Source organism: Coprinopsis cinerea (assembly GCF_000182895.1).
Source record: "Coprinopsis cinerea okayama7#130 chromosome 8 map unlocalized cont3.8, whole genome shotgun sequence".
In the NCBI taxonomy this organism is placed as follows: domain Eukaryota; kingdom Fungi; phylum Basidiomycota; class Agaricomycetes; order Agaricales; family Psathyrellaceae; genus Coprinopsis; species Coprinopsis cinerea.
Genome location: NW_003307537.1, coordinates 331,854 through 345,000, shown reverse-complemented (window position 1 = coordinate 345,000; position 13,147 = coordinate 331,854). Strand labels below are relative to the sequence as shown.

The 13,147-nt window shown below is 53.8% G+C and overlaps 8 protein-coding genes across 8 annotated transcripts; 1 reads left to right on the top strand and 7 right to left on the bottom strand.

Annotated features, from left to right (window-relative positions):
* Positions 1-504: 504 nt before the first annotated feature.
* Positions 505-1,630, bottom strand: CC1G_05446 (protein kinase activator; the record flags this gene model as incomplete). The annotated part of the gene is made up of 5 exons (XM_001835432.1): positions 505-779; positions 873-1,000; positions 1,132-1,225; positions 1,290-1,558; positions 1,617-1,630. The coding sequence occupies 5 exons, from the start codon at positions 1,628-1,630 to the stop codon at positions 505-507; spliced, it is 780 nt and encodes a 259-aa protein (XP_001835484.1).
* A 310-nt stretch (positions 1,631-1,940) lies between these two features.
* CC1G_05445 (hypothetical protein) lies at positions 1,941-3,090 on the bottom strand (the record flags this gene model as incomplete). The annotated part of the gene is made up of 2 exons (XM_001835431.1): positions 1,941-3,006; positions 3,047-3,090. 2 exons carry the CDS (start codon positions 3,088-3,090, stop codon positions 1,941-1,943), a joined length of 1,110 nt encoding a protein of 369 aa, XP_001835483.1.
* A 369-nt stretch (positions 3,091-3,459) lies between these two features.
* On the bottom strand, positions 3,460-4,438 carry CC1G_05444 (hypothetical protein). The gene is made up of 2 exons (XM_001835430.2): positions 4,061-4,438; positions 3,460-4,017 (listed from the first exon to the last, which is right to left on the bottom strand). The coding sequence occupies exons 1-2, from the start codon at positions 4,240-4,242 to the stop codon at positions 3,675-3,677; spliced, it is 525 nt and encodes a 174-aa protein (XP_001835482.2). The 5' UTR covers positions 4,243-4,438; the 3' UTR covers positions 3,460-3,674.
* Positions 4,439-4,870: 432 nt separating this feature from the next.
* On the bottom strand, positions 4,871-5,274 carry CC1G_14949 (hypothetical protein; the record flags this gene model as incomplete). Its single annotated transcript, XM_002910572.1, has 2 exons — positions 4,871-5,158; positions 5,224-5,274. 2 exons carry the CDS (start codon positions 5,272-5,274, stop codon positions 4,871-4,873), a joined length of 339 nt encoding a protein of 112 aa, XP_002910618.1.
* Positions 5,275-6,230: 956 nt separating this feature from the next.
* Positions 6,231-6,623, top strand: CC1G_14948 (hypothetical protein; the record flags this gene model as incomplete). Its single annotated transcript, XM_002910571.1, has 2 exons — positions 6,231-6,504; positions 6,586-6,623. 2 exons carry the CDS (start codon positions 6,231-6,233, stop codon positions 6,621-6,623), a joined length of 312 nt encoding a protein of 103 aa, XP_002910617.1.
* A 273-nt stretch (positions 6,624-6,896) lies between these two features.
* On the bottom strand, positions 6,897-8,765 carry CC1G_05443 (hypothetical protein; the record flags this gene model as incomplete). Its single annotated transcript, XM_001835429.2, has 1 exon — positions 6,897-8,765. The coding sequence occupies one exon, from the start codon at positions 8,763-8,765 to the stop codon at positions 6,897-6,899; it is 1,869 nt and encodes a 622-aa protein (XP_001835481.2).
* A 450-nt stretch (positions 8,766-9,215) lies between these two features.
* Positions 9,216-11,155, bottom strand: CC1G_05442 (hypothetical protein; the record flags this gene model as incomplete). The annotated part of the gene is made up of 2 exons (XM_001835428.2): positions 11,065-11,155; positions 9,216-11,005 (listed from the first exon to the last, which is right to left on the bottom strand). The coding sequence occupies exon 2, from the start codon at positions 10,521-10,523 to the stop codon at positions 9,216-9,218; it is 1,308 nt and encodes a 435-aa protein (XP_001835480.2). The 5' UTR covers positions 10,524-11,005; positions 11,065-11,155.
* A 423-nt stretch (positions 11,156-11,578) lies between these two features.
* Positions 11,579-12,399, bottom strand: CC1G_05441 (hypothetical protein; the record flags this gene model as incomplete). The annotated part of the gene is made up of 3 exons (XM_001835427.1): positions 11,579-12,003; positions 12,056-12,234; positions 12,284-12,399. 3 exons carry the CDS (start codon positions 12,397-12,399, stop codon positions 11,579-11,581), a joined length of 720 nt encoding a protein of 239 aa, XP_001835479.1.
* Positions 12,400-13,147: the final 748 nt, after the last annotated feature.

Here is a 13,147-nt window from a genome sequence, read left to right as displayed (position 1 = left end):
TGAGGATTTGGTCGAGAAACGACACATAAAGCTTAGGGACATAGAACGACGAAAAAGGAGTATGAAAGGACGAAAGGTGTATAAAGGACGAACAGGTGTATAAAGGTATGCCTATGGTGTATGGCGTATGGTATTGGATGGTGAGTTTCCGGATTGATTAGGCTTGCTTGTTCTTCTTCGCCTGATGATGATTGTTCTTGTGTAATGCGAGGCGAGATTGGTGCGAGGAGTGAGGGGTCGAAGGCGAAGTAAGGTAGTGTCGAAGGTGAAGGGAAGCCGAGGTCTCGAGGTCGAGGGCGAGGAAGTATGAGGAGGGGAGAGGAAAGTGGGATCGGGAGGTGAGGCCGGTGAGGAGTGTCGGCTGTCGTTTGGTCTTCTATTCTTCTATTCGTCTGCCACCCTGGCAACCCCACCTTAAACAAACAACCTACCGCCAACACCAAAACGCCCTCCATCTACCTCCAACTAATCTCTCCCCATTCCCTCGCCTGCTCATCCCCTCATCTACTCAGCCAAGATCCCCTTCTCCTTCCACCTCTCCCAAAGCGCGCCAACACCGACAGTAGGACTGTTCACCTCTCCTTTGATATCCCTGATTTCGAGGAGCTGGTATTCACGGCCGAAAGCGAGGAAGTGGGCGAAGAGGGAGTTGAAGTGGGGTTCGGATCTGAGGTGCAAGATGGCGCCGAAATGGGCGTGGTAGATGTGTGCGAAGACGCGGAGGAGTTGGCGGTAGACTGTCTTCACGGTGGAGGGGAAGGACGGGTGGAATGCGTGGTCTGGTTAATGATCACCACGTTCAAAGTATGCGTCAGGTTCAGAGTACGTGTGATCAGCAGCTGGCCGGCGGGGGAAAGAGGGGTTAGACGTACTAGCGTTGTTGGGGAAGACGTTCTCGTCTTCGAGGAGTTGTTGGACGGATGTGACGACGTAGTCGATGTACGTCGGGGCGGGGAGCGAGACTTGTTTGCCTTCGCGGGTTGTCCATAGGTAATTCAATCTGTTCAAACGAAAACGGGCACATCGGGATGGCGATCGCGAGATGAGATGGCAGATCGTGTGATGGGTTGGGGAAGGAAGACCAATTCGTGAGGGAGGGTTGCGTGGAACGTAGGGGGATGGGCGACTCACGAAGGACCAGCCGACATCGTAGGACACGATTGAGCAGTACACGTCTCGGCGATGCACCCATAAAACTCGTTCAAGTTGGTGAAAAAGTCGTAGACTATCCTCATAACAAAAAAGTCAATCAGCCATCCCCAAGCCCCACTGTAGAGAATAGCACGCACTGTTGACAGCAACCCACTCCATGATATCGACATACTTGGGGAGCATGACGATCGTCTTAAAGTTGCCCTTGACGAGTGCTGCATCGGCGAACGGGCTGCACAGGTACAGCGGGGGAGGCTTCTTCTGGAGGGTGGGAGGGACGAGGCTGTTGCTGTTTGCTCCTCCATCCTGTCCGTCGCCAGGCTCGTAGTAGCTCGGTGACGGAGGCGACGAGCCCTCCCGGCCTGGTGTAGGCGAGCGCCGGATTTGGCGGGGATTGCGGTTGCGGCTAGCAGGTGGAGGTTAGTGAATTAGACGATGGGGAGAGGAGGGAGAGGAGCAGGTACCCGAAGAAGGACATTGGCCTAGGAAGCGTTGGGAGGAAGAGAACGCGTGGTGAAGAGCGTGGCGACCGTCGCGGCGGGATTTCAGTGTCGCATCAGATCTTGTTGTCTGATTTCGAGCCCCGCCAAGTGCAAAGTTCAAATAGGGGCTTCGTGGCCCTCAGGCTCAGCGTTTTCAACGTGGCGCAACAAGTATCAACTCGATTGCTTGTATACGGTTGCGAAAGAGACGCATCATCGAACAGAAAGGACAAATCCTGTGGTTCTATGGCTTCTGAGGTCTGTACATTGGCAATGTAACCGTCCGTACTACTTATACTAGTATTACTACTCCCCTTTGCAAGGGCAATCCTCCCTCTCCGATCCGCATCCATTTCTAAACTTCTCGACCCCTGACCAAACAACCTCCTCAACCACCGTCTCCAGCTCCTCCACTTGCGCAGCCGTCAAATTATCAGCCACCCCAAACTGTAGCTTCGAGATCTTATATCCTATATGCGCGCGAAGTTTCAAAAGGTTCATCAAGTCGCCAAACACGACTGGCGGGACAACGAAATCGCCGTCACGGTATTGCAAGTTAATGCATGGAGAGTCCTTGCTGAGGATAGAAACACGTTCGAACACGAGGACCTTCAAAGCCGGGAGAAACTGCACAGGGTATTGCGAGCCGTAAAACAGACACGGGTCCTCCAACGGTGTGTGGATGACCAGCGAACCGTCCGCCTCACCCACCCAGAGTTCCTCCACCGACTGTAGAACCGGAAGCAGCTCGTCGAGCTTGAAACACTCTTCACGCGGGAACAGGCGAATCGCGAGAGAGCGGATATCGGTGCTGGGTAGGCTAGCCAACACCGCGCGCCCGCCATCAGTCAGCGTGCCATACCTCTCCGATGTCAGGATCACGGTGAACAGGTCCATGTTCTCTCGGATGCGCATCGTGCCGCAGGTATCGACATCGGTGTCGATGATAACGCTGGTAGGATTAGATCGGGTGAAGGCGATTTCACGGGGGTTACTACCTGATGGTGGGTTGGTGTCGGACGGCTTGAGGATTCGAGGTTGGAGGGAGGACCCCTCCGGTGCACTTTGCCTGCCATCCCTCCCAGTCGCGTAGACCACCGACACGTCCGCCTTGGCCGATCCAGGTACCACCACATGTTCCATAAAATCAATGGATTCACTGAGACTCCCTTCGACATAGAGCGACTTGAGACTAGGAAGAGCGACCAGCCGGTCCTTCGTCGCGGGCTGGTTCGAATCCGGTACCTTGATGTCGAGGTGCAGGTGCTCCAACTTGGACATGCGTCCCAACGCGTCGAGGAACTCGGCAGCCGAAGAGGCGATGGAGGGATGCCGGTCGTGGATCTCGAGCGACGTCAGTCCTTCAAACAACCTGGAGGTCCATGGGAGATGACAGCCACGGAGGAGCACACGGCGGAGAAGAGGGGCGCCATTGGCAGGGTCGAGAGGCAGTCATAATTCGAGCGTGAGGTCCGTTCGCTTGGTCGGGAAAACCAGAGTCCAGAGCAGCTGAAAGCCTTGCAACTGCCGAGTCTTGCAATGCGGCGGGTGGCTTTACATATATAAATGAGGCCGTGGAATTTAGTTTGTTACATACGTTGGTGAATTTTCATGTTCACATTGGGCCATGGGAACTTGAAGAATCCCCTTTGGCATTGGAACATGACATTGGAATAAAAGAATCTACACCAATGTACATACGCAGAACTATTGATTATGATATCTCCACGTTTGCCTGGCCCTTACAACTTGTACAGTCCTCCCTTCCTGATCCTGATCCACATCTCGTGTCATCCACTTGCTCAATCCCAGACCAAACCACCACCTCTGCGACATTCTCCAGTTGGGCCACCTGCGACGCCGTCAAATTATAAGCGACCTCGAACTGCAGTTTCTCGAGCTTCGATCCCAAGACCGCGCGCCGGGCTTTCAATAGTGACAACAGGTCGTCGAACAGGAACGGATGGATGTCTTCTGCGTCCACGTCAATGCAGGGACAAGGCCTGCTCAGGATGGAAACACATTCAAAAACCAGGGTCTTCAAGGCTGGAAGACGCAGTAGTGGTCCGTTCGAGTCATCCAATCCAGGATCCCCGCAAAGAGCATCAAGGACTGATAGACCATCCATCTCTCCAATGCGCAACTCCTCCACCGATGGTAGAAATGAGAGCACCGCGCCAAGCTCGGCAGAATCGCTATGGTCAAACATTGTAATGGAGAGAGACCGGATGTCGGTGGATGGGAGAGCCCTGAAAATGGCACGCCCGTTGTCGGTCGGTTTGTGGATGGCATAACACACGTTTCCGAGGTAGGACCGATCAGGTCGGGTGAACGGATCGAGACGCTCGGGGCGAGGGTAGAGCCACAGGGAGCTGGGGTAGCCCTGGGTGTCGATGATAAGGCTGAGAGGTTTGGACAGAGTAAACGTAATTCCTTGATGTTCATTCGACAGCGGTGGTGAATGTGGGCTCGGGGTTGAACCTGAGTGGCATGGCAAAATTCGGGGCAGGAGGGAGAACTCCCGTATTGGTACTACTATTCCCCCGCTCGCCGTGCACCGAATAGTCCATGGATAACTCGAGGTTGGCAGTTCTAGGGAGAACCACATGTTCCAGAAAATCGTGGCATTCCCTGAAGCCCCCTTCGACCTGCAAAGACTTGAGCGCAGGGAGGGCGACCAATCGATTCTTCGTCGTCGCGGTTTTGTTCAATTTCGGTATCTTGACGTCGAGCCGCAAGCGCTCCAACTCGGGCATCCGTTCCAACGCGTCGAAATTCGGCGGCTGAAGTGGCGGCTGAAGCATGTCGGTCGTAGATTTCAAGCGACGGCAGTCGTTGAAACAACCGGGTGGCCCATGGGAGGTGACAATCCCGCAAGTACACGTCACGGAGAAGAGGGGCGCCTGCGGTAAGGATATCTGGGATTGCGGTTGTCCATGTGTCTGAGCGAGTGGTGTCGGAGCTGTTGGTCAAGTGTAGGGTGTGCAGAGAGGGGGCACCGGCAGGCAGCGCTTGGACTCGCCTGACCAGATTTTCAAAAGGGCTGCGGATGCCCACGGATTGGAGAATCCTTTGAGATAGAGCGTCCCAGATTTTGCTTTCGAACCAGAGATTACTCCATATGTCATCTTGATTGTAACGACCATAGAGGCTCATCGTCAGAGGAACCGATTTCGAGCGTTCGAGTAGAGTGCTGATGTTATCTGGCTGGTCGTCGGTGATATACGCCCATAGCTCTATGGTTGGTTCAGCCCCACTTGCCTCCAGAGCCGGCAGACGTGGGTGAGCCGGATAACCTGGTGGTAACCAGCGTTGCTAGGTTGCGCACCCCGCAGGAGGAGAAAAACCTTTTGCAGGAGTTCGTTCGGAAACTGGGAGATGTAGGCGAGTTCGTTCCGCTGGGAATGTAGGTCGCAAATGCGAAGGGCCAACGTCTTTAATTTGCTTAGTAGTTCCTTGCGTTCCTTTCGCAGCGCTGCTACTTCAATATCGATGTCGGCTTGTGATACGCCCGAGGAAACCATCTAGACGGTTCGTGAGCACAACGTCTCCAAGTCGTATGCTAGTAGGGGGGAAGAAAGAAATTTACTTGCTCTACACTCCGGAGATCCTCGTGGACGGTTTTCATTGGCTTGTTCATGGCTGAATTCGGTCGAGGACGGTTCCACTTAACCTTAATTGAGGGGTCATTGGAGCTAAAAAAAGAGAAGGCTCCCGTTCGAGCATCCCTATGGCAAATGTGTGCCAGGCCGGACTCCGTTTAAAACCAGAGCTCTAGAGCCTTTAGTCAGTGGACCGAGTCCCTTTCAACTTCTTTTTTTCGATGCAGCAGGATTACTAGTTGTATTCTAGCTCGAGGAAATGGATCGTTATCGTGTAGAATGAGGGTGTGCAAAACTGACGCAGCAGGAGAGAGCTTCTTGAGGCGAGGAATTAGACGATGGAAGAAATCACGCATGTTGAGCGACCGGATAGTCCATGTGGCTAACGCCTTTTGAATCCAAAGCTCATTGGACCCCCTCAAGGCTCAAACCTCCATCCAGGCAGATGTCCAATGGCGCAGTCTTGGACCTTATCAAAAGGGTGCGGATGGCCTCGGACTTCAAGTTGTAGACGGAGACTTATGTCCACAGCTCTGGTTGATTGAGGGCAACTTTCTTCCAATGGCGACAGACACGCGTGACGCAGACGATTGCGCGGTAACTGGGCCCGTCAGAGGTCGGCTCCGATGCAGTGAGAGTGGGACTGAGGTGGAGGAAAATCTCTTGCAGGACTTCTTTGGGAAGCCGGTATATGTGGCATAATTCGTTCCTCCGCGACTTTAGGTCGCAAATTCGACTTGATATCACCTTTATTTGTTCGAGAAGATCACTGTGTTGACCTTGCAAGGTCTCGATTTCGATGTCCACGGCTGCTTGGGAAGAGAACTGTTCCATCTGAAGCGAAACATGTTTCGTCAACAACGAGAGCAACTGCAATATAGAACGAAACTGACCAATGTGTCCGTGGGATGTCTTATCTGTCGTTCAATTTCGTATCGCACACGACCGGCCAGAGCATCACAAACCTCCTGGCAAGGTTAAACAGCGAAGCACCATGTCGCCCTCATGGCACAAATGGTGGCGGCCACGGCTTCAGCTTCCCGAAAAAACACACCAATCACGACCAAGCAGAGCCAAGCACAACATCAACCAACCTTCCCGCCAAACCCTGGCACCGTTTCCCGGTCCAATAGCACTGACCAGCCGGGTTCCCGGGAATACTCCTCTGGCACTGGTTTATATGACATCGACTGGTCCTATCTTTGTTGACGAGCATGCATTGGGCGTGGGCATGCGTGATTCCTATGGCGAACACGGCGAGGGTGGCGGTGAGGTAAGAAGGTTTCATTGCAAAGTGTGAACCGCCAAGACCTAATCTGTTCAGTGGTGTGTGAGCGCTACGGTGACAGGGGGCTGGTCGCAGGAGGCCTCACCGTCGGTGGAGTGAGTGCTAGTAGTTGAGAGTGATTTGAGTTAACTTTAACAAGCCATCGTGGATCATGGACTGCCATCACAAGGACGTCCACAGCGCTCAGTGATCAACGCTCTCTGTTGGCACAGCCAGCTTCTCTCCATTCAATGAGCGTTAAGCGCCCATGGAGCACCCGCGAACGCAAATACATACACAGAACAAGACCACTGTTCTGCCATTTTTAAGCGAAGGGTCCCGTGGCCAGTTACTCGGGGATGTTAAGTGTCTCAAAGCACCTAGATCTACTTATTACTTTCGCAGGGGCATCCCTTCCTCCGGCACGGCCAATCGTACGTCTTGTCCTCCCCACTCCAAACCACCTCTCCCACAACTTGCTTCAATATTCTCGGCTTGACTAGCGGACAAGTCGTAGCAGTCCAGGAAACGAAGGATCTCAACCATCGCTCCCGACTTGGCTCTAAACTCGAGCACTCTTAGTAGGTCGTCGAACACCACAGGTTTACCGTTCACAATGTGTTTGATGACTGAACATTGGAGCTGGGAGGCGCTGACGAAGACCATACGCTCGAACGTCAAGGACCTGAGCATCGGGAAGCATTTCGGGAGAGACCGCGAGGGACCGGACTTGGCAGTGCTAACAGTGTCCTCGATCTCCTCCATGAGGTAGTACACAATGTTGCGCGCAAGATACTTGCCAACCCAAAGGTCCTCCACACCCCCGAAGCTCGGAGAAGGAGAGTGTGAGAGGCTCACGAGTACCCGGAATCGATCTAACTCCTTGTCAGGCAAGTGCGTCAAAGATAGCGACCGAATACCCGTCGACGAAAGGCAGTGAAAGACCATGGGTGGAGCATCCCAACGCTTGCCGGTTGTGTCCTCCACTGTGCACGTCAAGAAGCTGGGAGGGAGATGCTTGAGGGAGAAGTCGACGTGGTGATCCCAAAGCCGGAAGGTGTACGTGTTCTGCGATGGTGTCTCGTATAAGGCGAAGGAGAGACTTCGGGGAGGTGGAACTGCGTACGTGAGAGGCGAATATGCAGTGTCCAGCAGGGATGAGGACCCGCAGATGGAGGAAGGGCGCGTGATGACATTAGAGAACCGAACAGGAAGGATGGTTTGTGCTTTAGTCTCCTCTCCCCCGATGCGTGCCGGCTGGACCCCGCCTGTTGCGCATGCATCGAAAGACAACTTTACCGCGGCCTTCTCGGGAACAACGAGGTGCTTCAAAAGGGACTGGATTGCCGGCCGCTTTGCGCACCTCAAGGTCAACACTTCCAGCTTGGGGAATACGATCTGGCGACTTGTAGAGTCCGGCGTCTCTGGTAGGCTCATGTCCAACTCGAGGATGACCAGTCCGGGAGAAACACGCTCCAAGGCGTCCAGGAATTGCTCGGATGAAAGTTGGGAAGGGGACCTGTAGCGGTCGGGGATGCGGATACGGAGCCTGGCTAGCCCTGGGTGGAACAGAGGTGACGTCCATGGAAGGTAGCAGTTCACCAGTTCAAGTGTAAGGAGGCTTGGTGTTCCTCCTTCCAAAAGCTGAACGATTTTTGGAAAAATGTACGGACTCTCGCGAATCCAAAGTCTGCGTAGAAGAGGTGCACTGCCTGTACGGCTGACAGCGGGGTCTTCACTTGCGTCACCAGCGTGGTGGGGGTAGTTGTCCAAACTGTCGAGTTCCAGGGATTCAATGCGATGCAGCTGGTCCAGGAGTGATGTGTTCCATCTCTCCCTCGACATGGTGACCGAAAGTGGGGCTGGATGGGATCGCTTGATAAACTCCTCGATTGCACGGGGGGATTGCTTCTGCGTCATGTACGACCAGAGTTCTTTCTGTGCCAGGCCCACCATCCGCCACCGCACGCACACATGCGTAACTCGTATCCAATCCCAAGGTCCGACCCCGCAATCCTTTCGAAGTGCGGGAGACAACGGCACTGCACTTCTCGTATCTTGGAACAGATGCCGTGCACGGTTCATAGTAAAGATACGTTGCAAGATCTCGTTGGGAATCTGGGAGATGGGTGCAAAGGAGTTGAGGAGTTCTTTCTGCTGTCGGATCTCCTCCGTGACGTCGTCCATCTTCGTGTGGAGCTCGGCGGTGACGGCTGCAAGTTCGTCCTGCAAGCTTGACAACTTGAGGTGCAGTTTGGCCATGTTTCTTTCCACCGCTTTCTGGGATTCCGACAGTGACATGGGATGTGAGTTGGAGGGAAGTCGATTGTCGACGTCGAGAGAAGAAGTACCGGCTCCGGGTTGTGGTAGTAATTATGCCGTCCAGACTAGGGGTCGAGAGACAGTCGACAGTCGACGTGGCTTTTGGCAGGAAAGATGAAGTCGGACCTGTTCGGACCCGTAAATGAGCGACATGGCGAAAAAGGTACGCGAAGTAACCATGCACCTGGATGCCAGACTAGAGATAACCTCAGGGTTCTATTGCCACATCAGTGCCATGGGTAACCGTGTCGAAACGGTAAAGGGCGTTGCTCAGCCATTTCTATCCAGGCGCCAAACGAGCGTCTATTGGTCAATGATGTCTGACGTCACATTGATCTCGGCTTATCGTACGGTCTGTGGTATTGAAGCACCTCCGAGTCCAAGCACCTACTACCACTTAGGGGTACTGCCTCGACTGAACGTCTCTCCATTCCAAGCCATCTCTCCCACAAACTGCGCCAATTTCTCCGCTTGAATAACCGACAGATTATAACACTCCATCAACCGAAGAGTTTCGATCATCGTCCCAGACTTGGCCCTGAACTCGAGGACTTGGAGTAGGTCCTCGAACACAACGGGTTTGCCGTTCGCAATCTGGTTGATAGTGGGACGCCGGTGTCGGGAGGCTTCGATGAACTCAATCCGTTCAAACGTCAGGGACCTGAGTAGCGGGAGGATCTTTGGTGGACCAGAAGGCGGCCCGACATTTGGACCGGATGGGACCTCACCCATGAGGAATTCCACGACCCTATAGGAGAGCCGCCGTACCACGTATAGACCCTCCACGCCGGACAGGCTCGGAGACGGCGAGTATGAGGTGCTCATGAGCTTCTCGAAACGTCTCAAGGGCATGTCAGGCAACTCATTTAATGACAGCGACCGAATCTCCCTCGACGAAAGGCATGGAAACACTTCCACGGGAGGAGTGTCCCAACGCTGCTGGTAGCCCATTGTATCCTCCACTGTGCACCTCAGAGAGCTGGTAGGAAGGGGGTTGAGGGAGAAGTCGACGTGGTGATCCCAAAGGTTGAAGGTGTATGTGGTGCAGGCTGCCGTCTCGCGCAAATCCAAGCAGAGACTTCGGGGAGGTAGAGCTGTGTACGCGAGCAAGTGGCTCGAGGGGCACGCTTGGAGTTCGGAGGGAGGGAGTATGTCGGTGTTGAAGAACCGTAGGGGAAGGATGGACTGGGGTTTAGGAGCGTCTCCCCTCGTGTGTGCCATTCGGACATCCATGGGTGGGCTTGATTCGAAAGACAAATGTACGACTGCCTTCTCAGGGATGATGAGATGGCTGAACAATGATTGGATTGCTTCCACCCTTTGGCACCCCAAAGTCAGCTTCTCCAGCTTCCGAAGCACTACCTGCCGACTGACTGGAAACTGTACTTCCGGCAGCGGGTCCAGCTCAAAGACGACTAAGCTAGACGAAACCCGTCCCAACGCGTCGATCAAGTGCTCGGGAGCGAAGTGGGGCGGATCGTTGTTAGGAAGGCGGATTTGAAGCGTGGTCAACCCTGGGTGAAACAGAGGTGACGTCCATGGGAGGTAGCAGTCTTTCAAGATAAGCGTGGAAAGCATCGGGGCCCCACCTTGGAAGATCCCCACAGCTTCTGTGTATTCGTAGGATGTCTGGAATATACGAAGTCGGCGAAGAAGGGGTGCAGTGCCTGCCAATGCATCCCGGCATCTGGCGTCCATTGGGGAAGTGTTCATATGGGTAATATTGAGCTCCAGGAACGCGACGCGATGAAATTGGGCTACAAGCGCCGTCTTGAACGGATGTGTGCTGACCCAAAGTGGGGCTGGTTGCGAGCGCTTGATTGACTCCTCTATTGCCTCGGACGGTTGTCTGGAAGAAATATACCTCCACAGCTCTTTCTGCGCTAGCCCCACAGTCCGCCAACGCACGCACACATGTATAACCCATATCCAATTCCAAGGGCCGACCTTCCAACGATCCTTCAGAGGTGCTGAAGTGAACCGGTTGGCATTCGCCGAATCTTCTTGATACAAATGTGTTTTGCGATGGATGGCAAAGATCCTTTCCAGGATCTCGTTCGGAAGCTGGGCGATGGGCGTAAAAGAGTTAAGTTTCTCTTTCTGCTGTCGGATTCGCTCATTGACGTCGTCGATCCTCTTCTGAAACGCGGCGGTGATGGTAGAAAGTTCATCCTGCAAACCTGATAATTCGAGATGCAAGTCAGCCATTTTGTTTTCTACGTCTTTTGGGGATTCAGACAATGCCATGATGGAAGATGAGGGCATCGAGGGCGTTGCTTCTGGGCGATGGCTGAAGTTGGCCTAGATTACGTAGAGAAAGTGAGAAAGTGAGCGTAGCGGGAAAAGAGCTCGCCCTCGGCGTTGTCCGACACCAACAATTCAATCTGATATGTGCATGTAACACGAGGCATGCAAACATCGAATTCCAAAATTCGAAGGTGGAGACGGCCAGGAAGCTGCCAAGCAGGTCAATACTTTATCGGGCATCTCATCACCCAGACACAAGGTTAAACGACCCTCTCCAACTCAGATCAGGGCGCCTTTCGGACGTCGCAATGCTCTCTCAAACCAGTGAATTCAGTGAAGGGTGAACGTATGTAAAAGAAAGGGAGGCACGAGTGTAAGGTATACTAACGACTACTTCCTGTGCATGTAAGGGAAAGAAAATCTATCAGCGACCAAGGTCCATGTCAAGAAAACGTCCATAAAGACTGTCAAAGTGGGCACCCAGAATCTCATCTCCAAAAACCCAATTACAACAACAAAGCAACAACACCAGCGACACCCATAGCCATCCATCCAGCGCCCTTCACGGCAGCACCGGCGGCAGAGCTAGCGTCATCAGCCTGTTGCTGGCTGGCAGCGGTTCCGCTGGGGTCAGAGTTGGGGTTGGGGGCAGCGTTGGCGGCACCTGGAGCAGCTCCGGCGTTACCTGAGGCGGCGGGGGTGAGGGTGATGGCGGGCGCGGCACCAGTGGCAGATGCGGAGGCATCGCCAGCGGCGGGGGGAGCGGCCGGGGGAGCACCAGCGCCGCCGTCAGCGGGAGGAGCTCCTCCACCAGCCCTGGCGTTCTCCAGGAATGCTTCGTGGGACTTGTCGGCGGTAGGGTTCACGGAGAAGACCATTCCTCGTTCACAGTGAGGAGCTCGGTTGCAGAAGAACCAGAGAGGGGTGCTGTCTGTGAAAAGTGTAAGAAACGATGAAGGAGTGGAAGGAACGTAGGGGCGTACCATCGTTGATAGTGATCGACCAGGCGGGGATCTGTGCAGCACCTTCGGGAACGAATTGGAAACCAGAGTCAACACCCTGATCCTTGGGGACACACGGGGAAGCGAATGTTGACTGGGTAACGGTGTGGTTCTTGGAGAGGAATTGGAAGGAGATGACATCGCCAACTTTGGCATTGACGCTGTAATTAGTTAGTATCGTTTCCAATTACCGCCATGATGATCACTCACGTAGGAGGGTCATAAGTCAATCCGTTGTCCTTTCCGACCAGAACGGTAAAAGTCTCTGCGGAGACGGTGGCGGCAACGCCGAGGAGGGTGGAGATGATGGCAGTCGAGAAACGCATCGTGAATGGGCGGTGGGGTTGATAAAGAGAGGTCGTAGGTTGAGAATACAGAAGCACTCGAAAAGGCTAGGCAATCAAATAGACTCTTTTGAAAAACTCGTCAGACACCAGGTCGACACTAAGCGCTAGCGCTGTAAGGATGTGGGAGGAGTGGTGACGAGGAAAGGGACAGCTGGCTGCCTAGCGGGTTGTGAGGATGGAAGAGAGAGAACTAGCCTGCTCTCGGTCGATTGAGGGAGAGTGGGATCGGGTTGGAGAAAGTGGCAAGTTGGCAGCGAGGGCACGTTGCGAGAAATCGATACGAGGGGGAAATAGCAAAAGGAGATAATTTTCCGTTAATTCATAACCTTTTCCTGACAAGCAATTCGTGTACTCACTCTACACCTCAAAAAGCGAAAAGAAAAAAAGAAAGAAAGGAGGGAGGGGAACGAACGGTTTGAGAGAGAGAAATGAAGGGGATGGGAAGAAAGCCTGAAAAACGCCTCGACGGGACTTTATATCATCGTCGCCATCGTTCGCTGACACGATCACAACCGAGTCCTTGGAATCACTGGAATCACCCAATCCAGAGCAACCATGCAACCGTCGTCAAAACAAATGGAAGACAGGGGCTCATGGAGAGCGATGATTGGCTGGAACAGCGCCGAGATTGCCAAGCTGTTTGATTCCGTTGATGAGGAGCCTATTGCAGGAGGCTGGATAGCAATTGGGTGTGAAGGTCGAGCGTAACGTTGTCTCCCTCTCCCTC